Raw genomic sequence first — 24,269 nt, forward strand, 5'->3', positions numbered from 1 at the left:
AGACAAATCTCATATAGCATAGATTAAAACAGGATGAGAATGTTAGTAAGGTGACCAGGTAAGTGATTTCGGTCTGGATTGTGGCAATGGAAATAAGCATGAAGCTATATTATAATATCAAGCAAGAATTGACAGGACATGGAGATGAGTAAGGTGAAGGAGAAGTCAAGAATGAATGTGAGGCTTTCAGCGTTTTAAAAAGGCATATTTATATAATTTACATAGGTAGCTGATGAGTTTAACTCGTGGATTTGATGCTTTCTGCACTTACACATTATATGTGATGCCCCAAAATATCTTTTTTTAACTTAAAAAAAGGAGATAAAATTCACCATTTAACCATTTTAAAGTGTATACTATTCAGCGGTTTATAGTGTATTCACAAAGTTTACCACTACTACCACTATCTAATTCCAGAGTATTTCCATCACCCCCAAAAGAAATTGCATACCTCCCAATTCCAACCTCCCCTCATCTCTTGGAAACCACTAATCTACTTTCAACCTTTATAAATCTACCTAGTTTGGACATTTCATATAAATGGAATCCTATAATATGTGGCCTTTTGTGCCTGACTTCTTTCACTCAATGTAATGTTTTCAAGGTTCAGCTGTGTTGTAGCATGTATCAGTACTTCATTCCTTTGTCTGGCTAATATTTCATTGTATGGATATACAACATTTCATTTGTCCTTTCATCAATTGATAGATATTTGGGTTGATTCTACTTTTTGGCTGCTATGAATAATACTTCTGTGAATGTTTATATACATTTTTTGTGTGAACATATATTTTCAATTTTCTGGAAATATACATAGGAATGGAATTGCTTGGTCTTATGGTAACTCTATATTTAACTTACCAAAGAACTGCCAAGCTTTTTTTTTTTCTTTTTGAGATAGGGCCTCACTGTGTTGCCCATGCTGGAGTGCAGTAGCAGGATCATAGCTCATTGCATCCTTAAACTCCTGGGCTCAAGCAGCCCTTCCACCTCAGCCTCCCTCCCAAGTAGATAGGACTATAAATGCACGCCACCACTCTTGACTAATTTTAAAATTTTTTCGCAGAGACAGAGACTTGCTGTGTCCCAGCTAGTCTTGAACTTCTGGCCTCAGGTGATCCTTCTGACTTGGCCTCCCAAAGTGTTACCATTATAGGCATGAGCCACTGTGCCCAGCTGCAAACAATTTTTCCAAGCAGCTGTACCATTTTACAGTCTCATCAGCAATATATGAGGATTCCAATTTCTCTGCATCCTTCCTAACACTTTCTGTTTTATGTTTTTAAAATTACGGCCTCTCTAGTTGGTGTGAAGTGGTATCTCATTGTGGCTTTGATTTGCATTTTCCTATGATGTTGAGCATCTTTGTACGTGCTTATTAGTCATTTGCGTATTTTCTTGGAAGAAATGTCTTTTTAAATCCTTTGCCTGTTTTTTTTGTTTGTTTGTTTTTTGTTTTTTTTTTTTGTTTTTGGTAAGCAAGCCTATCATTATTTCTATTTCTGTTTAATTTAGAACTCGCCTATTTTGGTGGATCTGTTTTACCACAAAACATTGTAGTTGTCTTTTACAGTACTTTTATTTCAAGTGGTACACACATCATTTCTTCTCCCAAATTCTGTTGTAAGTCAAGGTATTCACAGGTTACTTACAGTCCATATATGCTCTGCCCTTTCTTTTTAATTGTGTAAAATACATATAACATTTACCACTAACTATTTTTAGCTGTAAAATTCAGTGACTTGAAGTACATTTACAGAGTTGTACAACTGTCGCTACTATCCATGTCCAGTACTTTTTCGTCAGCCCCAAAGAAACTCTGTACCCATTAAACAATGACATTAGGGAATTTATAATAAATTGGGGGCGGTGTCTCTTGAAATGGAGTCTGATTTAAATCTATTTAAAATCTATTTCTGCTTTCATTCATTTTTAGAAATGTATTGTAAAAAAGGAAGCATATTGACTTACTTAATTTTCATATTTGTCACTGGTTGTTTATGAAGGGAGAGAGAGTTTCTTGAAATGGCAAATATAATCTTAAAATCTATACATTTTACCATTTTATATATACACAATGCATATAATTACATATAATTTAATGTTGAAAATATATGTTTATATATCATAAATTTATTATATATAACTTACTATTTTAGGAAACTCAAGAATATACCCGAAATGTTGTTAGATATTGCCTTGAAGCTCTTCAAGACTGGTTTGATGCTATTAACTTCGTAGACGAGGTATGTATATTTTTTGATGTATGTAAAGACATTTAAGAAAAGTGTTAGATTTCATTTAATGTTGAAAATAATGAATACTTTTTCATAGGCGAGGGAAGGAAGTAATGAACATATTATTAGGCTTTGAAAAAGAAATCTAAAGGGGAGACTAGTTCTTTAGTTCTTTGACATTTAGGAGATTCTGGAGCGCACTAATATATCTGCTTATTTCCTACAGAAGAGTGGCATTATTTGTTTTTCCATTATTAAGTATATGTGTCTCATTATTTCTCAGGGTAAAAATAGTTTCAGTTGAATATATAAAAGTGACAATGCAAATGTGAATAGGATAGGGGAGATTAATGAAAAGGGTATCACACAACTCTATTAATTGGACAGTGTTCTGTTTGTCAGAGTAGGAAAAGATGGACTTGAACAAAGGTGATTAGTGTTAATAATGAGAAGAGCTGGCACAGGACATGGTATGTATGAATTGAACAAGTAATTGCTTTTATTCATTGGCCAAGTTTACCATCAGAAGCTCCTTTTATTCCTCCTATGAAGTAGGGTCAGAATATGCCATATGCAAAAGAAAGACCATGTTTCAGACAGCTCACCCCCACTTTATCTGATTTCTGAACCCTGGGCACACAGAACCATTGCTGTGTGTTTGTGTGTATATGTGGAGGGCAGGCAAATTTTATCTCTTGTGTGTGTGTGTGTGTGTGTGTGTGTGTGTGTGTGTGTATGTGTTTTCCTTTCTGTTTAGAAAATTTTTGACACAATCACAAATTTATTGAAAAGTTGAGTGGACAAAGAACTTTCTATTCTTGAACGATTTGAGAGTTCAGTTGTTGACTTGATGCCTCACTACCCCCATGCATTTCAGTGTTTCCTACAAACAAGGATATTTTCTTATATAGCCAGAATGCAACTATAAAAATCATTAATATATTATTAACATTTAATTCTTATAACTCATTCATGTTTTACCAGTTGTCCCATGATACCTTTTATAGAAAAAGGATCTGGTTCAGAATTGTATTTTGTTATCATGTCTCTAATCTCCTTCTGGGACATTTTCCCAGTCTTTCTTTGCATTTTAGGACAGTGACTTTTTGTTTTTTTTGAGACAAAGTCTCACTCTGTTCCCCAGGCTGGAATGCAGTGGCACGATCTTGGCTCACTGCAACCTCTGCCTCCCAGGTTCAAACAATTCTCCTGTCTCAGCCTCCCGAGTAGCTGGGATTACAGGTATGTGCCACCGCACCCAGCTGATTTTTTTGTATTTTTAGTAGGGACGGAGTTTCACCATGTTGGCCAGGCTGGCCTGGAACTCCTGACCTCAGGTGATTCACCCGCCTCAGCCTCCCAAAGTGCTGGGATTACCAGTGTGAGCCACTGCTCCTGGCCATGACAGTGACATTTTGAAGAATGCCTCTCAATTTGGGTTTGTTTCATGATTAGATTCAGATTATGTATCTTTTTCAGGAATATTACGGAAGTGATGTAGTCTTTTCATCGCATCCTATCTGGTAGTTTGTGATTTGTGTTCTTTACTAATGATGTTCCCTTTGATCACTTGATTAGGGTGATACCTGCTAGACTCCTTCATCATAAAATTACCCTTTTTCTCATTTAATTAATAAAGTATTTTGTGATCCAGTTTTCAATTCATTCATTTATTTTTGTCTCTAGAGATTCATAGTTTCTATTTTATTCAATGGGTTATAAGCTATTGCTGTTACTATTTGATGCTCAGATTATTTCAGATTTGGCCAATGAGAGCCCCTTTAAGCTTAGTTTCTGCTTGTCCCATCATTTTTTGAGAACTTCCATGTTTTCTGGCCCATCAGGATGTTTCAGACTCATAGTTTCCCCACCCATTTCTGGAATCAATCATTTCTTTATGGATCCCTGGTTACTTTTAGTGTGGAACACTATTTAGAAAAATCTAGGTGCTGCTTGTGCTCATTGCTATTGGGGTGTCACTGCTCCCAGGACTTCACAGTGAACAGAGGAGTATATGTACATAAGTACATATACATATTTGCATCTATATTTTTCTGTCTATAGTGAAAGCTGTGAGTTCAAACTGATATTTTTAATTCCAGTTTAACACTGTAGGACTTATTCTAGTTTTCTTCAACAGTGGGAAACCTGGCTTCCATTATCTTTAATATATTTACTTATCTATAAATACATATTTATGTATGACCAATCTCATATATAAATATGAGAAGCAACTCTCATCTCAGTTGCCTCTCTTTCCCCTGCATGGATGCCCTCTTTTCCCTGCTTTGACTCTGAGTCCTCATCCTATTCCCCCTTTTCCCACACGTGGACACCCTCCTCATCCTGCCTGGGCTCTGACCCCCACTTTGGACTGCCCTTCTGTGGAGAAGCCCTGTTCACCCTCTTAGTGCTTGAAACTCCCGCACCAGGCTCTTCCTCTTTTTGGATGCCCTCCTCATTCTGCCTTGGCTCTGATGCCTCCTGCTCTTTGCACATGTGGATAATCTCCTTACCCAGCTTGGATTTTGATTCCCTATTCCAGGCTGGCCCCCTGTATTGTTGCTCTCCTTACCTCAGTCAGGCTTTGATTCCCCATGCCAGGTCAGTCCCCATTTGGAGGCCCTCCTCACCCAGATTGGCTCTGATGCTCTACACTGGTCTGCCCTGCTGTGTGGGTCCCCTCTGACTCTGTCCACATCTGATGCCCTATGCTAGGCCACACCCCCTATGCCTGAGCAACCCCCAACATCTCAACCTCTCAATTACCCCAGCAGTTGCCTTCCTCAGTCTGAGCTCTGACTTCCCTCTCAGCTTCCTAACCTTTAGATGCTTATTTTTACCCTGCTCCCTCTCTTTACCTCCCAGTGGCTTTAGGAGTGGTTTAGGAAGGGAAGAACCCTTTGTTATCTTTAATTCTAATCCCTCCTGCCCTGAATTAATTTTTCTTTACCCCTCATTACCCCTCCCCCAACATTTGTGTCAGCTCTTAGCCTTCAACCTAGATTTTGTACATTTGGATTTTGATTCTGCCCTGACCAACTCACCTTGATTCTTTGCCTTGTCTAATTGTTGGTCTTTAGGCTTAAATTTTGTTTATGTAAATGGTAATGAGTCAGTCTTCAGAGAGAACATTGTCCAGCCTTCACGGAGCACCATCCCACTTCCAACCTGCTTCCCTCCTTCTTCACCCTGTCCAGGGTCAGTCCCTCAGCTGGAGCTTTAACTGAAGCTTTTCTCAATCCAGTTTTCTTTGGTATTTGAAACTTCAGGAATTATTGTTGAAATAGTAGCATCAGTAAGACAACAGTAAGATTGAACTGGGAAAAAATTATACACAAGAAAATGATATTTAAATTAATCATGCTTGGAATCATGAGTGTAGTGAAGGACAGTTAGAATCATGTATGACATACAGAGCAGCTGAACTCTAGGAAATAGTGTATCTGTTTTTCACACAGAAATATTTTTAGGAAGATATTGAATGTTATCAAAAATTTAAATGGATTCTTAAGAGAAATTAAGTATAGAACTTAAAGAATCAAATAATATGTTATTTATTTATTTATTATTTTTTTCGAGATGGAGTTTTGCTCTTGTTGCCCAGGCTGGGGTGCAATGACACAATCTCGGCTCACTGCAATCTCCACCTCCTGGGTTCAAGCGATTCTCCTGCCTCAGTCTCCTGAGTAACTGGGACTACAGGCGTGTGCCACCACACCCAGCTAATTTTTGTATTTTTAGTAGAGATGGGGTTTCACCATGTCAGCCAGGCTGGTCTCGAACTTTTGACCTCAGGTGATCCACCCACCTTGGCCTCCCAAAGTTCTGGGATGACAGGCACGAGCCACTGTGCTGGGTCCATGTCATGTTTTTATATGGTGCTTAAAGGTTTTATTATTCCTCCTTTTTTTGTCATTGGGAAGTGGAGATGCAGAGATATTAAATGACTTGCCTATTGTTATGTAGCAAGTTATGGTACTTCTGGGTTCACAGTCCTCATTTTGGAACTCCTTGTCTGGTAATGTTTTAACTGTATTGGTTGTTGGCAGTGGAAAGAGCTTTAACGTAGGCAGATCTGAGTGTAAATTGTGGCTCTGCCATAATTCAACTAGCTATGTGGACTTGGACAGATTTTTTTAAGTTTAATTGTTAATATATTTTTACTTTTTTTTTTTTTAACACTGCTGAGCCCATTTCCTCATCTATTGAAGGTGATAATATTAACCAGTGAGGATTGACTAAGAGGCACATATTACATGTGTGATAAACATTAGTTCTTCTTCCATCCTTGTGGGTGGATGTCAGAAGTTATTATGGTAATCTCGTACAAATCAAGCAAATAATTTTTTTTTTTTTTTAAAGACAGGGTCTCGCCATCTTGCCCAGGCTGGTCTTGAACACTTGGGCTCAGGTGATTCTCCTGCCTTGGCCTCCCAAAGTGTTGAGATTACAGGTGTGAGCCATTGTGCCTGGCCAATAATATGTTTTGAACTGAAGTAAGCCAGATCAAACAGTCATATAGAAACAGGGGATGGAATACATTTTCCTATAAGAGAGGCCATTTAAGAGTTCTTAAAAACATGAATATCTTGTAGGGCAACAATTGTGAGTTTGTAGCAGGGTGGGTTTGGCTAGAGTCCTCTGGTAAGAGGAAAGTAGAACGTGCATTCATCCAGCAAATATTTATTGAATGTTTACTATGTTGTAAACATAGGGGATACAGTGATAAAACAGTCCCTGACTTAAGGAAGTGGAAAACAAGTATATGGTTAGTTTGATTCCTGTGCTTCTGTAAAGTTGTGACCAGGTGCTATGTGGGACCATAAAAGGGAGCACCTGATTTAGCCTGAAGAACCCAAGAAAAGCTTCTTAGTAGAAGTGTCAACTGAGCAAAGTCTTAAAGATACAGTAATCCAGTGGGAGAAGGGATATATAGCATTTGCGGCAGGGGGAATAGTGTATACAAAGGCACAGAAGCCTAGTAAGTTAGGGATACTACGTATGGTTCATGAATTTATGTGACAGAAGATGAGGCTGGAGAGGTAAGCGCTTTCTTCTTAGGAATTGGAAGGTTATCAGGAGGCTAAAACCATAGGGAGTCATTAAAAGATTGTGAGTGGAAGAAGTTCAAGGTTAAATTAATGTTTAAGTAAGACTACCTTCTGGCAGCATATAGAGGGTAATAGGAGATATGTTAGTCAAGGTTCTTTTAATGCAAGGGGAAAAAATAATTTAAAGCAGCCTGAGTTAAAGAAGCAGTAATTTCATGTCTAAAACACCAAAAGCAATGGCAACAAAAGCCAAAATTGACAAATGGGATCTAATTAAACTAAAGAGCTTCTGGACAGCAAAAGAAACTACGATCAGAGTGAACAGGCAACCTACAGAATGGGAGAAAATTTTTGCAGTCTACTCATCTGACAAAGGTTCATCCAGAATCTACAATGAACTTAAACAAACTTACAATAAAAAAGCAAACAACCCCATCAAAAAGTGGGCAAAGGATATGAACAGACACTTCTCAAAAGAAGACATTTATGCAGCCAAAAGACACATGAAAAAATGCTCATCATCACTGGCCATCAGAGAAATGCAAATCAAAACCACAATTAGATACCATCTCACACCAGTTAGAATGGCAGTCATTAAAAAGTCAGGAAACAACAGGTGCTGGAGAGGATATGGAGAAATAGGAACACTTTTACACTGTTGGTGGGACTGTAAACTAGTTCAACCATTGTGGAAGTCAGTGTGGCGATTCCTCAGGGATCTAGAACTAGAAATACCATTTGACCCAGCCATCCCATGACTGGGTATATACCCAAAGGGTTATAAATCATGCTGCTATAAAGACACATGCACACGTATGTTTATAGCGGCACTATTCACAATAGCAAAGACTTGGAACCAACCCAAATGTCCAACAATGATAGACTGGATTAAGAAAACGTGGCACATATACGCCATGGAATATGTGTGTATTCCAGCCATAAAAAATGATGAGTTCATGTCCTTTGTAGGGACATGGATGAAGCTAGAAACCATCATTCTCAGCAAACTATTGCAAGGACAAAAAACCAAACACCGCATGTTCTCACTCATAGGTGGGAATTGAACAATGAGAACACACAGACACAGGAAGGGGAACATCACACACCAGGGCCTGTTGTGGGGTGGAGGGAGGGGAGAGGGACAGCATTAGGAGATATACCTAATGTTAAATGAAGAGTTAATGGGTGCAGCACACCAACATGGCACATGTATACATATGTAAGAAACCTGCACATTGTGCACATGTACCCTAAAACTTAAAGTATAATAATAAAAAAAGTAAAAGCAGTAATTTATTATGAATACATAGGGGTGTCTCAGGGTTAGGGCACCTGGACCTCAGGGATGGACTGGAAATCTGAATAGGAACTCCTGTCGCCTGCCTTTGCTTTGCCCTGAGTGTATGTGCCTCATTTTTTCTTCCCTTCCTGTGCTTTGCCTATGTGGTGAAATACTGCCTTTTTATAGTTGCCTAATGTTACCATTTCAGGCATACTACCAGATTGTCTGTGAATGTCTCTGAATCCCAGTTCAAATTTTTTAAGAGAGAAAGTCATTGCTCAAGCGGGGGTAGATGTCCCCTGCCCTGCCTCCAGTCAAGTATGGCTACTATAAACTTGACTGTCAGGCCCCAATCTCTGTGTGTGGTTGAGGTGGCAGAGAGTGGGAGAGGGAGACACATTCTGAGAAGATGGGAAGGTTGTGAGCTAGGCAGACACCACAAAAGGTGTTTTATGCAGGATAATGGTAGAAGTAGGGGTTATCACTAAAATCTAGGCACTAAGTGTTGAGGGCCTGAGCTAAGGTTAGTTAGGTGCAGTGTAGACAGAAAGAAGAAAGTGGATTTAAGAGATACTTAAAAAATAAGTAAACATAATTTGATACCTCATCAAATATAGGAGGCTTGTGAGAAGGAGGAAGTCTACATTTCATATTTAAATTACTGGGAATCTGGAGAAGAAATATTGAGGAGGATTGAGTTTTATGGCAAAGATACTGAGTTTGGTTTGGACACGCTGTATTTGTGGTCCTATGGAATATTAAGTATTGCTGTTCAGTAGACACCTGAATGTAAGATTTGGAGTTCAGGAGTGAGATTTCCACTGAGATTTGGGAATCATCTGGGTAGAGTTAGCAGCTGAAGCTGTGAATCTGGATAAATTCACATAGAAGACTATAGAGTGAAGAATGGAATCCAAGGACTATCAGTATATATAGGAATAGAAGAAGTGCTTATCAAGTAGCCAGTCTGTGACATTAGACAAGGAAGGAATATGGACTTTAACATTATGGAGAATGTGAATATAGGATATGCTAAAGCCCTGAAAGATAAAATAGGGTCCATGGCTTACTAGTTAATAGCAATATGTACTGGGTACTGTGCTGTTTTACTTATTTCTCGCAGCTACTAAACTCTTTATTATTCCTACTTTAAGGATCAGACAACTTAGGCACAGAGAGGTAACTTGCCCATAGTTTTACAGCTAGGTGGTAGAACCAGGATTCTGCACTTAGGAAGCAGGCACAGTGGTTCACGCCTTTGGTCCCAGCACTTTGGGAGGCCAAGGCAGGTGGATCACTTGAGGTCAGGTGTTTGAGACCAGCCTGGGCAACATGGTGAAACCCTGTCTCTACTAAAAATACAAAAATTAGCCAGTGTGGTAGTACATGCCTGTAGTCCCAGCTACTCAGGAGGCTGAGGCAGGAGAATTGCTTGAACCCGGGAGACAGAGGTTGCAGTGAGCTGAGATCGCGCCACTGTACTCCAGTCTGGGGGACAGTGCGAGACTCAAAAAAAGGGTCTGCACCTAGGCTGGGCCTGGTGGTTCACGTCTATAATTCCAGTCCTTTGGGAGGCTGAGGCGGGCAGATTGCATGAGCCCAGGAGTTCGAGAGCAGTCTGGGCAACATGGCAAAAACCCTGTCTCTACCAAAAACAGAAATTAGCCAGGCATGGTGGTGTGTGTCTGTAGTCCCAGCTGCTCAGGGGGCCGAGGAGGGAGGATGACTTGAGCCCGGGAGGCGGAGGTTGCAGCGAACTGTGATCGTGCCACCATACTCCACCCTGGGCCACAGAGTGAGACCCTGTCTATTTAAAAAAAAAAAAAAAAAAAAAAAAAGAGTCTGCACTTATCCACTGTGCTTAGTGCCTCAAAGGAAATTGAGGGAGATTCTGACTTAGCTAGTTAGTGTAGAATATGTTACTAAGGTGATTATGGTAATGGAGGGCAAACTTTTTAAAATTTTATTTTTAATTGTGGTAAAATACACAGAAAACATAAAATTCACTATCTTAATCATTTTTAAGTGTATAGTTCAGTAGCGTTATGTGTATTTGTATTGTCGTGCAGCCAATCTCCATAACTTTTTTATCTCATAAAATTGAAACTATACTCATTAAATAGCTACTCCCCATTTCCTCTTCCCCCAGCTTCTGGCAACCACCATTCTACTTTGTATCTCTACGAATTTGGCTGCTCTAAGAACCTCATATAGGTGGAATCATATAGTTACTGTCTTTTTGTGACTGGCTTATTTTACTTAGCATAATATCCCGAAGGTTTATTCACGTTACAGAACATTGTAAGACTTTCCTTTCTTTTTATGGAGGGCAAACTTTTATTTATTAGAACAAATTTTTATAGCCTTTACATATTGAAGAGGATATTATTATCTTACTGGTTTTGAAAAAAATAATTATTTCAGGGATGGTGACATATTTAGACTCCTTATAACCTCTATAATGTAAATTATATACATTAGCATAATTATCTGAATGTCCGGGATAAACATTTTTAACAAGAGAATATTTAATAAGAACTTAAAAAGCATTAAAAACAAACAATACCTTTTCAGTTTTTAACTCATTTGTTTAAGAAGGACAGCTGTGGTGTATTTTTGCCCTGTAGTGATTTTGTGATCCATGGGATTCACAGATTTAAAATACAGTTTTTGTAATATTTACAGGAATGCCTAAGGTCATTCACATATTTTTTATGAAGTTTTGTTATGGAGGCTGGTGTGTTTGGTACTGATTGGAAGCATCTTATCTAACTGGTGAAGGAATCTAACGATGCCCTGCATTTATACCTCTGTTTAGGGATGTGGTCAGAGTCTTCTTACCGTTTTGAATATGACAGTGGAGTCCAGATGAGCTCCCCAGTTCACTACTTTTGAACTTTAGGAAGTTACTTAAGTTTTCTAAGTTTGAATTTTGCTACTTGTAGAATGAGAATATTAGTAGCTCCTACCCCATAGCATTCTTCTGAGGATTAAATGTGGTAATGTGAATAAAGTGCTTAGCATGGTGACTGGCACATAGGAAGTGTTCAATGAATGTTATATGTGACTGTTATTCTTATTACTGTCATGATGTTTGGTATACATGCGTTTGAAGAGTCCCAAATGGTCTACTGTAGCTGGAAATCCATTCCATCCCTTGTTTTAATAATAATTATTTGCTTTAGCTGAATTGAATTTAGGAAATATTAATCTGTACTGGATGCTTCAGAGGATTCAAAGTTGAGTAGAATACAATTTCTGCCTTCAAGAAACTTACACTTAAGTGTTTAAAATGGAAAAATTTTATCTATAGTGATTTTAGAATCTGCATCTTCTAAAATGTTAAGTTTTGAACTAAAAGTATAGGAATAAATCCAGGTGAGAGTATGGTTTAAACATTTTACAACCATCTTAAAATTTCTATAAAATAGTCTTTGACTTGTGCATTTTGTTTGTTTATTCCAGCCAGCACCTAACCAAGTCACTTTTCATCTGCCACTACATCGTTACTATGCTATGTTTTTGAGTAAGGTAAGACTGTCATTAAACAATTCAGTTCTTTTTTTTTTAATTTTCAGAAATAAGAATTGAATTAGTAACTTTTTTATTGTAATTTTTAGGCTGTGAAATGTCAAGAACTAGATTTGGATTCTGTTTTACCAGATCAGGAAATGTTAATGAAACTAATGATTCACCCACTCCAAATTCAAGTATGTATTCAGGCATTTAAAAAGTTTTGAAGTGGATTCCTTGTTTAAGTGATTCTTCCTTTATTTATATGCCTTTCATTGTTATTATAGCTGAGATGTTTGAAAACTTTTTTAAAAAAGTTGTTATTGTATTTTTGCTAGATTATGTTTAGGTATTTTTCATTTTATGAGATTTACTTTTTAGTTTTACTTTTTCCAGGAATTCTTTTCATGATATTTGCTTATGGGGTGGTATTTAACATACTATATAGCACTGTTTTGGGAGTCAGGAGATCCAAAAGATTCTAGCCTTGGTGCTACCACTGTTTTATTTTCCGCAAGGTTTAAGGTAATTCACCTCCTTGATTCTCAGTTTCCCTATCTGTATAGTGAGAGGAGAAAGAAGAGAGAAGAATTAGCTTATATAAGCACTGTGATTTCTTTTAATACCAGCAATGTAATTTGACAGGCCCCCTTTTTATATACATTAGAGGGACTTGCACTTCAATTTGTTTTTCCTGGCAATTTTAGATTTGTTAATTATTATAATATTGAACTTGAACTCTGGGTGTTAGGAAACATAAAATTATGACTGCTTGAAGCCAGGTGTGGTGGCTCACGCCTGTAATTCCAGCACTTTGGGAGGCCAAGGCGGGCAGATCACGAGGTCAAGAAATCAAGACCATCCTGGCCAACATGGTGAAACCTTGTCTCTACTGAATATACAAAAATTAGCTGGGCATGGTGGCGTGCACCTGTAGTCCCAGCTACTCGGGAGGCTGAGGCAAGAAGAATTGCTTGAACCTGGGAGACAGAGGTTGCAGTGGGCCAAGATCGCGCCACTGCACTCCAGTCTGGCGACAGAGTGAGATTCTGTTTCAAAAAAAGCAAAAAAAATTATGACCGCCTAGTTTTAGTTGACACTGGACATAAATACATGAAGAATTAAATACTGATGTAGTGAGAACATTTATTCTAACCTCCAATATTTGGAAAATTAGCAGTATAGATTTAAGATTGAGTTAGGGTGAATTAAAGATGTAGAATGTATTCATTGACTTTGAACAGTTGGTTTTATTTTATGCTTATTCTAGTGTCTTTCTTTAAACATGTATATTAGGATTGTTGTTGTTGTTACTTAGGGTTTTCTTGAGGGAGAAATAGAGTGAAACATAAGCATTGATTTCTTATGAAAGATGTCAGTGAAAATCATCATAAATGTATCCAGAGGCCAACATGGAAAACCAACTCATGTTTAAACTCTAAAAAAGTGGCTATGTAAAAACATAATTATTGTTTAAAAAAGTGTAAAAATGTATATTTCAACTGATTATCTTTAACATTGGACAGAATATCGGGCTTATACTATGATTACATCATTAAATATTTTGAAATGGATATTTATAATATTTTGTAAAGATTGCATTTAGATAATTTATTCTTTGTCCAATTTACTTTTATTAGGCAAGTCTTGCAGAAATCCACAGCAATATGTGGGTAAGAAATGGTCTGCAAATCAAAGGACAAGCCATGACGTATGTCCAGTCTCATTTCTGTAATTCCATGATTGATCCTGACATTTACCTGTTACAGGTAAGCCAGCTAGATAATGCAGATATACTTTAGAAGTGTCTCATTTGTACCCAAGGGATTTTAATTTATAGAGGTGACTGAGTGATGACATGGAGAGGCCAATGCCATTGAAAGAATAATTTTTTACTTACATTTCCCAGGAGAAGAGGCATACCACCCAACACAAGGCTACAAGGAAAGCACCAGATTTTGGTCAAGAGGCAGAAAGGAGTGAGGGGAGAGCCTAGGCCAGAGCCTTTATTGGGGTTTCTGCAGGAAAGGCAAGGAAAGGCAAGGCAGGATTGGCTAATTTGAATAATTCCAGCAGGCTTTGAGGCATAGGGGCTGTACCTGGCTCTGCGGTACCTGGCCCTGGGTTGATTCAGGGGAGGGGAAATACTGGGTTGATGTGTGAGAGTTAGATAAAGACAGTGGTTGGCTTGCATGACAGGCATTTTCCCAAGTAAGTTGTTTAGTATGTTCAGGAATTAACTGGCTCTGGGAGGGACTATCTGTCTTCAGGTCTGTAATGCCCCTCAAGATGTCAAAACATCATAATATACAGAAAATAAAAATCATAGCCAGGCGTGGTGGCTCATGCCTGTAATCCCAGCACTCTGGGAGGCCAAGGCAGGCAGATCACTTGAGGCCAGGAGTTTGAGACCAGCCTGGCCAACACGTCGAAACCCTGTCTCTACTAAAAATACAAAAATTAGGCATGTGTGGTGGCACACACCTGTAAATCCCAGCTACTCGGGAGACTGAGGGATGAGAACTGCTTGAGCCTGGGAGGCAGAGGTGGAGGTTGCAGTGAGCTGAGGTTGCACCAGCTTGGGTGAGAGTGAGACTCTGTCTCAAAAACAAAAAACAAAAAACATAAAAAAGTATAGAAAAACATGATAAATAGAAGAAGGAAAACTGAATATTGAGAAATAAAGCATTTTGTTTTCTTTTAAAGGTTTGTGCTTCTAGACTTGACCCAGATTATTTTATTTCATCCGTCTTTGAAAGGTAGGCATAATTTTATTAAGACAGGTATTAGGAAGTGTCCAGTTAATTTTGTTTTAATTTATAAAAATATGTTTCAAATATTTCTTCTTGTAGATTTAAGGTAGTGGATTTGTTGACAATGGCATCACAACATCAAAATACAGTACTTGATGCAGAGCATGAGAGGTCGATGTTAGAAGGCGCTCTTACATTTCTTGTGATTCTTTTGAGTCTTCGTTTACATTTAGGTAAAACTCACTGATACTAATACTTAAGCATTAACTGTTTTCCTCCCTTTCTCCCCCTCCCTGTGGTAGTAACTGGCTTAGGGAAAAAAGGAAAGGATGTAGATAAATTTAAACAATGTTTCAGACTCTTGATATGTTGTACTGTAGGTATACCTTTTAGAATATCCTTTGCTTAAGGGAACTGCAAACAGCAGTTAAACTGCAGTTATGTTTGGAGCATAGCTTCTTTACTCTTTAATTTGAAGCATCTTATATTTGGTAAAACAGCTTAGTAAAAAGTGTGGTAAGTTTTTTTCTTTATAATTTATGTATACTCAGATTTGTTAATTCCGTTTTTAATAATTTTAGGAATGTCTGATGATGAGATTCTCAGGGCCGAGATGGTAGCCCAGCTGTGTATGAATGACAGGACACACAGTTCATTGCTGGACCTCATATCCTTTTAAAATTTTACTTTCTGTTAGTTGCAGGATCTAAAATAAGTAATTTTTATGATTAACAGTTTATCAATTTTTTGATTAATTTTTTTTCAAAGTTGAAAAATAATATAGAAAAAGAAGAACACCAATTGTGTGCTCAAGTATGTATTCAGGCCTGATGACTGTTTTGTTTTTTTTTTAACCTCCTATTATTACCTCTTGGGGAACTCTTAGACTTTAGGGTAGATTTCAGGACTGAATGATGGCTTTGGCCACCCCAGCATTTAACCTCCTAGGACAGCATTACTGAACATTTTGTAAAAGGCAGCTAGGTCCATTTTGTCTGTGTAGCCAGGATGCAATTCATGGTTAACAGTTAAAGGTATACCTTACGATTATTATTACCAGGATTTTAAACATTTTGAGGGTTTTTCTATAGAATTTGGTCTTAAAGGATTTTTGAATTTATAGATTATTGTGTACAAACAGGGAACCTGTGGTTCTTTGTATAGGACTGAACATACAATGAGAATCTGATTATCTTTTTAAGTTAAAGTTAATAAAATTTTACACAAAGATTATCAAGTAATTTTGTGATAAAAATTCTGGCCGAATTTAGTATTTGTATATCTTATGACTATGTTTGGAAGAATTGGCTAAACTTTTTATTTTGTGAAATAAGTCCTATTAGAATGCCTGTTTGACAACCTTGATTTTTGTAAGCAGCCTCAATTTGATACTGTCTGATGATTTCCTTAAGTCATTATGAACTATGTGTCAGTGCTATTATAGAGTAAAAACGATCTCTGTGTCTTTCAATTTTAAAGATTTATGTACTTTAATGTGAGGAGAGAATCTTTTTGGTTTGCCTCTTTGCTTAAATTTGCTTAGTATTTTTTTCTTTGGGGATGAAATTTTGTGTTTTTGGAAAAACAATCTTTGCTCATAAAAATCTTGGCTAATTTTTCACAAGTTCTTTCTGTTTTTTAAGGAAAAGTTATTTACAAAATGGTAAAAATGAAGACACATTTTTAAAAGTTTTTCAATCGTTTTCTGAAATTTAATAAATTTATTTCGGGGAAAATATACCTGGGAACTACTGCAGCATACAATTTATTAGTAGGCTCCTAGATTAAACATATTTTCAAAAATCACAATTAAAAACAGTTATTATTGATCTGTTGTATTATATAGCCCTCTTGTGGCCAGCTTTGTATATTACAGCCAATTACTATTTGTCTACTTCAGCAAAATGAGAAACTAGAGTACCTTGGAAAGGCTATAAATCTGGCTTTTTGTTACTAATATTTTTTTCTTGACATATATATCATATTCCAGAAAATCCTAATCCCAAAAGTGGCATTATTCCAGGCAGTTACAGCTTTGAATCAGTTTTATCAGCTGTAGCTGATTTTAAGGCTCCTGTTTTTGAACCTGGAGGTTCTATGCAACAAGGCATGTATACTCCCAAAGGTATGTTTATATACATAAATGGACTCTTTCAAATATCAGTTCTTGAATGGTGAATTCTTCTGTGTATTAAAAGAAAATGTTTACCTTTTATTCGTTCAAGCTTTGGTTTTCTTTTCTCCATTTTGTTATAAATGTATGTCTTTATTGGTAAACAGTGATACTGCTTTCAATTACTTAGAAATCTATAGCTTTATGTTACACTAAGACTTCTTAGATGACTCTAAACTATAAAGGAAATTTATATTTGAACTCTAATTCATTTTTATAAGTGATCATAACCATAAATGAACCAGAAACTATAAAACAAAATGTATATTAAAAAATATTTTGAATGTATTTACTCTCCAAATTTGATTTTGAAACAGCAAAAGAATCCTCACGACCCAAATTTTAACTTGAAATAGTTCAAATTAAAGTCCGTATAGGCCGGGTGTGGTGGCTTACGCCTGTAATCCCAGCACTTTGGGAGGCCGAGGTGGCTGGATCACCTGAGGTCAGGAGTTCGAGACCATCCTGGCCAACATGATGAAACCCGTCTCTATTAAAAATGCAAAAAAATTAGTCAGGCATGGTGGCAGGTGCCTGTAATCCCAGCTACTCGGGAGGCTGAGGCAGGAGAATCACTTTAACCCAGGAGGTGGAGGTTATAGTGAGCCCCTATCGTGGCCACTGCACTCCAGCCTAGGCAACAAGAGTGAAACTCCATCTCAAAAAAAAAAAGTCCACATAGAATGCTGATAGCACTTACTTACATTTTGAACCTATGTTAAATGCACAGAACGTTTTCCTTAAGTGGATGATTGGTTTTGGAAGGTTTCTCCCGCATAGATTCATAGTTGACATCCTTGACAGCAGCCAGAAGTAAGTGAGGTTTTGATTTACACAGTCTTTTTTTGTTTGACTTTCATATTTTCACTTCTCTAAGTGAAAATTTTGAAGGAAGTAGCAGTTACGTGCTTCTTGACTCCCTCAGTACGTTGTCTAAATGAAAAACCAATGCCCATTTTGAAGTTGTAAATAATATACACTGTACTGTGTGTGTTTGGCAAAGCAGAACAGAAAAGCCTTATTTGGGATTTTTCAGGGAGTTCACAAGGAGCAAGAAAATCCAGTCTCTGGTTGGAAAGTATTCCATTAAAAGAAAAGCACAGTATTTTTTTAGTGTAGAGGATATTTTGTGTGTAAAATTAGATGAATTTGGGAGTGGAGTGGTGCTGTGGTGTAGTGCAGTGCTTATAAAAGTGTGATGTGACGATTACATCTCTGTCAGACTCACTTGCGCTCCTCATTAAGAATGTAGGCCCCTGTGTCTCATCTCCTATCTGCTATCATCAGAATCTCTGTGGGTGAAATCTGGGAATCTGCTTTTTAAAACAAGCTGTTTAGATGACTGTTCTGAACAATGCTGAGATGGAATACTGGGCATTCGGAGATTAGAGCAAGGAAATTGAGTGTCATATTTAAATACCATATGAATTATATTTGCTAGTTGTGTGGTTTAGGAAATTAGTTGTTTTTTTTTTTGTTATTTTTTTGGAGACAGAGCCTCACTTTGTCACTCAGGCTGGAGTGCAGTGGCGCCATCATAGCTCACTGCACCCTTGACCTACTGGGCTCAAGTGGTCCTGCCACCTCAGCTTCCCCAGTAGCTGGGACCATAGGCACCCACCACCATGCTGGCTAATTTTCATGTGTTTTGTAGAGACAGGGCCTTGCTGTGTTGCCCAGGCTGGTCTCGACTGTTGGGCTTAAGCAATCCTCCTGCCTCAGCCTCCTAAAGTGCTGGGATTGCAGGTGTGAACCGCCATGCCCAGCCAGTTTTTTTATCTTTGGATTTGGCTTCTTATCTGTAAAATAAGTTTTTAAACTTTTAAAAGTGGTTGAAACAAGCCTCTGGTTTCGGGGATTAAGCCTTAAGTGAATTTGTTATATTAATATAAAACCAACAAAAGCTGGCTTACTCCTGTTAAAGTGGGTGTGGGTAGTGAACCTAGCTTCTTCTCTGTCCTGCTATCTACTTGCTCCTAAAGTGGCCCCTGTTATACATCTGTGGTAATTCAGCTACATGGAACACTGTTTGAAGCCCACTGGCCTAATTAATCACTGAAGTTTTCTTCCATTGCTAAGGTTGTGCAATTCTGATAAAAGCTTTGGCATGTTAATTATGCAAAATAATAGACTTTAAAGAGAAGGACGATCAAGGCCGGGCGCAGTGGCTCACGCCTGTAATCCCAGCACTTTGGGAGGCCAAGGTGGGTGGATCACGAGGTCAGGAGATTGAGACCATCCTGGCTAACATGGTGAAACCCTGTCTCTACTAAAAATACAAAAAATTAGCCGGGCTTGGTGGCGGGCACCTGTAGTCCCAGCAACTCGGGAGGCTGAGGCAGGAGAATGGTGTGAACCTGGGAGGCGGAGCTTGCAGTGAGCTGAGATCGTGCCACTGTACTCCAGCCTGGGTGACAGAGCGAGAATCTGTCTTAAAAAAAAAAAAAAACAAAAAAAAAACGGCGATAAATGATTCTAGAAATACTAATAAAGATCTTTGTGAAGGACTGTCTTCAGAATTTTAAGTCATACTTCTGATACTTTAAGATGAATAGCTTGTTACATGAAACTAGGGACAGTGGTTAACAATGGTTAACAGTGTCTTGTGCTAGAAGGTTGTAATTATAGTGGATGGGTAGGGAGAAGCTTAAGCTCCTTACCATGTTTTCAAATGTTAAGAATTTTGCTAGAGAGAATGAGAGAAAAAAATCTATTAAGGAGATACTCTTAAGGCGGTGGTTTCTAAAATTATTATCTCAGTTTATCCTTTAGATTTTTGCCACATCTAAATAGCCTCTCTACTGAAATATACTTAGTATTTCAGTTATTTTTTTAAATGAGTTAACTTAAAAAAAACCTTGCCTCTTCCTAAGCGTGATTATTAGTGAGGTGTCATGAATTTTATTTGCAAGTTACAATTTTCTAATATACATTATACACATTAAAAATAATTAAATAATTATTAAAATGAAAAGCTTTATATACTTAATACTTAAAATCATCTTGTGAACCATCAGTTGTACACATTCCACACACAGGATAGTGGTTCCTAATTATGCAGAAGGTAAGGAGACAAATGATCAGTTTTAGCAAAGGAGCAGAAAATCTTTTATAAACAAAAAAGACTTATAAAGTGGGTCTCTTCAAAATCAATAGCTCATTAATTTTTTTTTTTTTTTCTTGGAGACTGAGTCTCACTCTGTTGCCCAGGCTGGTGTGCAGTGGCGTGATCTTGGCTCACTGCAACCTTCGCCTCCTGGGTTCAAGTGTTTCTCCTGCCTCAGCCACCCGAGTAGCTGGGATTACAGGTGTGCGCCACCACGCCTGGTTAATTTTTGTATTTTTAGTAGAGACGGGGTTTCACCATGATGGCCAGGCTTGTCTCAAACTACTGACCTCAAGTGATCTGCCCACCTCAGCTGCCCAAAGTGCTGGGATTACAGGCATGAGCCACCGTGTCCAGCCTCATTAATCTTTAAATCTAGTTTTCATGTTTTTACTTTTAAGTACTTTTTTTGTTTAATACTTTTTTTGGGAAATGAGGTCTGTCTTTGTTGCCTGGGCTGGTCTCAAACTCCTGGGTTCAGGTGAGCCTCCTGCCTAAGCCTCCCAAGTAGTTGGGACTAGAGGTGTAAGGCATCATGCCCTGCGTAACTTTAAATACTCTCAAAGATCCTAACCTGCTGTGTTTCTTTCTAATTGGCACCTTACAAAAAACAACAACAACAATGAAGTAAACTTTTCTGGTGAGGCATTGTTGTATTACAAAACTTTTGTTCTTTAGTGCTTGCTGAACTCAAGAGAATATTCCTGATGATGAAATTGTGATTTTTGACTTAGAAAAGTAATCATGGCATCAAGCTTCTTAAGGGAAATACTATAATCAGATTAAATTGTTCTGTGTTTTAAATGTAAAATATACTTAACAAATGTAATAAGTCAATAAATATTGATTTTATTTCTGAGAAGTCAATGTTTCTACTTTCTTTTGAATAATAGCTGAAGTCTGGGATCAAGAGTTTGACCCCGTCATGGTCATTCTTCGAACAGTTTACCGTAGAGATGTGCAGTCTGCAATGGACAGATATACTGCATTGTAAGTCCATCAAATTGATTAGCATCATAACAGTATTTTATATTTATATGGAAAAATTTCAGTGATAACACAGATATGATATGCTCTCATTAAAGTATACTTTCATTCTTTAAAGGTGAAAATAATAATTTAAGGTTTAAAAAATAATCTGGTGGAGATTTATGTTAAGATCTTTATCCAAAATTTGATGTTAATCTGATAAATTTAGAACATGATCACTAAATTAAAAAACAGAAACTTATTTAGTTTCTGTTCCATCAGTGGAATTAAAGGCTTGGTTTTGTGTTGTTCTACTTTTGAACCAGTAGGGGAGGCACAAGTTAAGAGAATAGAATTCTCTGACATCAGAGATGGTGACGGGTGTCTGTAATAAGTGAACATATTTCTGTGTTCATGACAACTGGGAAAATAGCCAAAGCAAAATTAATTTTACTTGTAAATATTTAACAAAATAGTTTACGGTATTGATGACTGCAGAAGACAAAAATTTTGAAAGTTATCTTTTAAATGCAGAATTCAATTTTGTATGTTATTGTAAATTGTAGACCATTGTAAATGTATTATTTCACCTCTTTTTAAACCTTAATAGTTAATATTATATTGCCAAATATCACAAGATATCATCTTTTACTTGTGCTTTCCTACAGCTAAAGTTAAACATTTAAAAAGCAAGTTTAAATGATGCAAATGTCCTTGATTTTGAGAAAGTATTAGTACTTATCCAGATAACTATCAAAGTGAAACTTCTCTTTTGCCAAGACTTTGCAGTAATAGAAATATCTATGACAGACAAATATCTGAAGAAAATTTTTAATGTGGAATTTTAATTCACTTCCCCCACCAAACAAAACCAAAACGATCTTTAAATCAATAACAACAACAACAACAACAACAACCCAGTTCAGCCATCGGCATCTCTCTCTCCGTTTCTCTAAACCCTTGGAGAAATTAGACTGAGGTTCTCTTTCTCTGGTTTCTTAACTCCCTCTTTTTCTGCTTTTCATGTAGTTTTGTAAAAATGTACTTGCTTGTAGTCTTTTACTAAACTCTTAGCTCCTTGAGGGAAGATATTTTTATCTCTGTATCTCGTCTACATCTTTAATACTTATCTCAATGCTGGCACTTAGTAGGTATTCATAATATATTTGTTGAATAAATAAATTTGAGTAATTCCTGTTGAAAAATTGAAAAATGAAGAAAATTGGGAAGAAGCATTTGCATGGAAAACCTTATTGAGACTTCATAAACACCAGTCTTAAATGGCTCTGCCTTTTGTTCAGGGTAGTGATGATGGTTAGTTGTTTTGAATGTATAAGAATTAAGTAAATTTTATTCTCTTTTACTTTGTAGTTACTAGAAATTTGTACTGAGATTGGGCTGAAACTTTCAAAGCTTTGAAGGAATCATTAAATAATGTAATCAATTTTAAATGGGAAATTTTATTTAACAGTACATATTTATTGAATGCTCTGCCTCGGCCTCCCAAAGTGTTGGGATTACACGCATGAGCCACCATGCCTGGCCGATTTGTTTGCTATTGATCATTTTCATCTGCTTTTTAGTTTTAAGGGACAAAAAGTGGCTTAACTGATTCTACTGGGAGGGATCTTTTTTTATTTGCAAGCAGGCCTTTTGGAGGTCATCTTGCAAACTAAAATGAAAAATGGTCAGATAAATTTAAACTTTTGTGTTCTCACAATTTAGCTCTGTGCCAGGCACTTTAAAGGCAATCAGTAAATATTTGTTAAACGAATGAAAAGTAGATTTCTTTCCGTTTTTGTGCTGAGAGTTCAAGTGAAAGTAAGCCATTTGCTTTATGTGATGCTCAGATGCTTAGAATTTTAGGCTCTTATTGCTGGAAAAGGCCTTTAAGATCTAGTCCAGGTTTTATAAAAGCGTCTTGTGGGCCATCACGGGAAGACAGAGTTGGGCAACAGCAAGAAGAGGCTTAAGCGAGTGAAAGTGGCTCATCCTGCTTCCCTCACTCCCTTCCAAATACCCCTGAGTGGGCATTCAACTCTTTTTTTTTTTTTTTTTTTTTGAGACGGAGTCTCGCTCTGTCGCCCAGGCTGGAGTGCAGTGGCGCGATCTCGGCTCACTGCAAGCTCCGCCTCCCGGGTTCACGCCATTCTCCTGCCTCAGCCTCCCGAGTAGCTGGGACTACAGGCGCCCGCCATCACGCCCGGCTAATTTTTTGTATTTTTAGTAGAGACGGGGTTTCACCGTGTTAGCCAGGATGGTCTCGATCTCCTGACCTCGTGATCCGCCCGCCTCGGCCTCCCAAAGTGCTGGGATTACAGGCGTGAGCCACCGCGCCCGGCCGCATTCAACTCTTAAAAAGAAAACAAAAACAATACTACAACAACAACAAAGCAAACCAGCAGTTGGAAAACCATCCATTCATTTCAGTGTTATATTTTATATATGAAGACATTGTGGCTCAGAAAAGCTCAGTGAAAATATGTCTGTTTTTTGTTTGTTTGTTTTTGAGACAAGGTCTCACTTTGTCACCCAGGCTGGAGTGCAGTGGCATGATCATAGCCCACTGCAGCCTCCAACTTCTAGACTCAAGTGATCTTCCCATCTTACCCCCGTGAGTAGCTAGGACTACAGGTGCACACCACCATGCCTGGCTAATTGTTTAAAAGTTTTTTGTAGAGGTGGGTTCTTGCTATATTGCCCAGGCTGGTGTTGAACTCTTAGTCTCAAGTGATCTTCCTGTCTCAGCCGCCCATAGTGCTAGGATTATAGATGTGAGCCACTGTGCCCAGTGAAATATGTCTGACAGTGGCAGTGTTGTTAGAACTATGAGCTAGGCCATTTCCAAAGATAGAAATGATTTCATAAAGCATCTGTTTTAAATTCAACTGTAAAGTACATTTTTAAAAATATGTAATTTCTTATATTTCTGTTGCCTCCTGTCTCCCATCTTGAAGGTTAATGGCTGCTGCCCCATGTTTGAAAGTATGATGTATGAGTTTATATATATCATTTTTGTCTCAAACTAGTCAATAATTACGTGTTGGTTTGAGTCACTTAAATAATTTTTTTCTGTCATGTAGCATTTCATTTGCATTATTCTATTAATGCTTTTGAAAAGAGCAGTCAAAATGATGTATTACTTGGGCCTTCAACAAATATATAACCTTTATTTTGGAACA

The 24,269-nt window shown here is 37.6% G+C and overlaps 1 protein-coding gene across 3 annotated transcripts in view; it reads left to right on the plus strand.

The window, feature by feature from the left end:
- Positions 1 to 24,269, plus strand: part of UBR3 (ubiquitin protein ligase E3 component n-recognin 3) — a 268,208-nt gene that overhangs the window by 84,358 nt on the left and 159,581 nt on the right. For all 3 annotated transcript variants that reach the window (XM_034954464.3, XM_034954467.3, XM_034954465.3), the window contains exons 11-19: positions 2,160 to 2,246; positions 12,039 to 12,104; positions 12,194 to 12,283; positions 13,727 to 13,855; positions 14,793 to 14,845; positions 14,939 to 15,072; positions 15,421 to 15,506; positions 16,823 to 16,964; positions 21,012 to 21,108. In XM_034954464.3, coding sequence (XP_034810355.2) covers positions 2,160 to 2,246; positions 12,039 to 12,104; positions 12,194 to 12,283; positions 13,727 to 13,855; positions 14,793 to 14,845; positions 14,939 to 15,072; positions 15,421 to 15,506; positions 16,823 to 16,964; positions 21,012 to 21,108 — 884 coding nt within the window. The remainder of the gene's footprint in view (positions 1 to 2,159; positions 2,247 to 12,038; positions 12,105 to 12,193; positions 12,284 to 13,726; positions 13,856 to 14,792; positions 14,846 to 14,938; positions 15,073 to 15,420; positions 15,507 to 16,822; positions 16,965 to 21,011; positions 21,109 to 24,269) is intronic.

The sequence above is a fragment of the Pan paniscus genome, chromosome 13, assembly GCF_029289425.2.
Source record: "Pan paniscus chromosome 13, NHGRI_mPanPan1-v2.0_pri, whole genome shotgun sequence".
NCBI classification, from domain to species: Eukaryota; Metazoa; Chordata; class Mammalia; order Primates; family Hominidae; genus Pan; species Pan paniscus.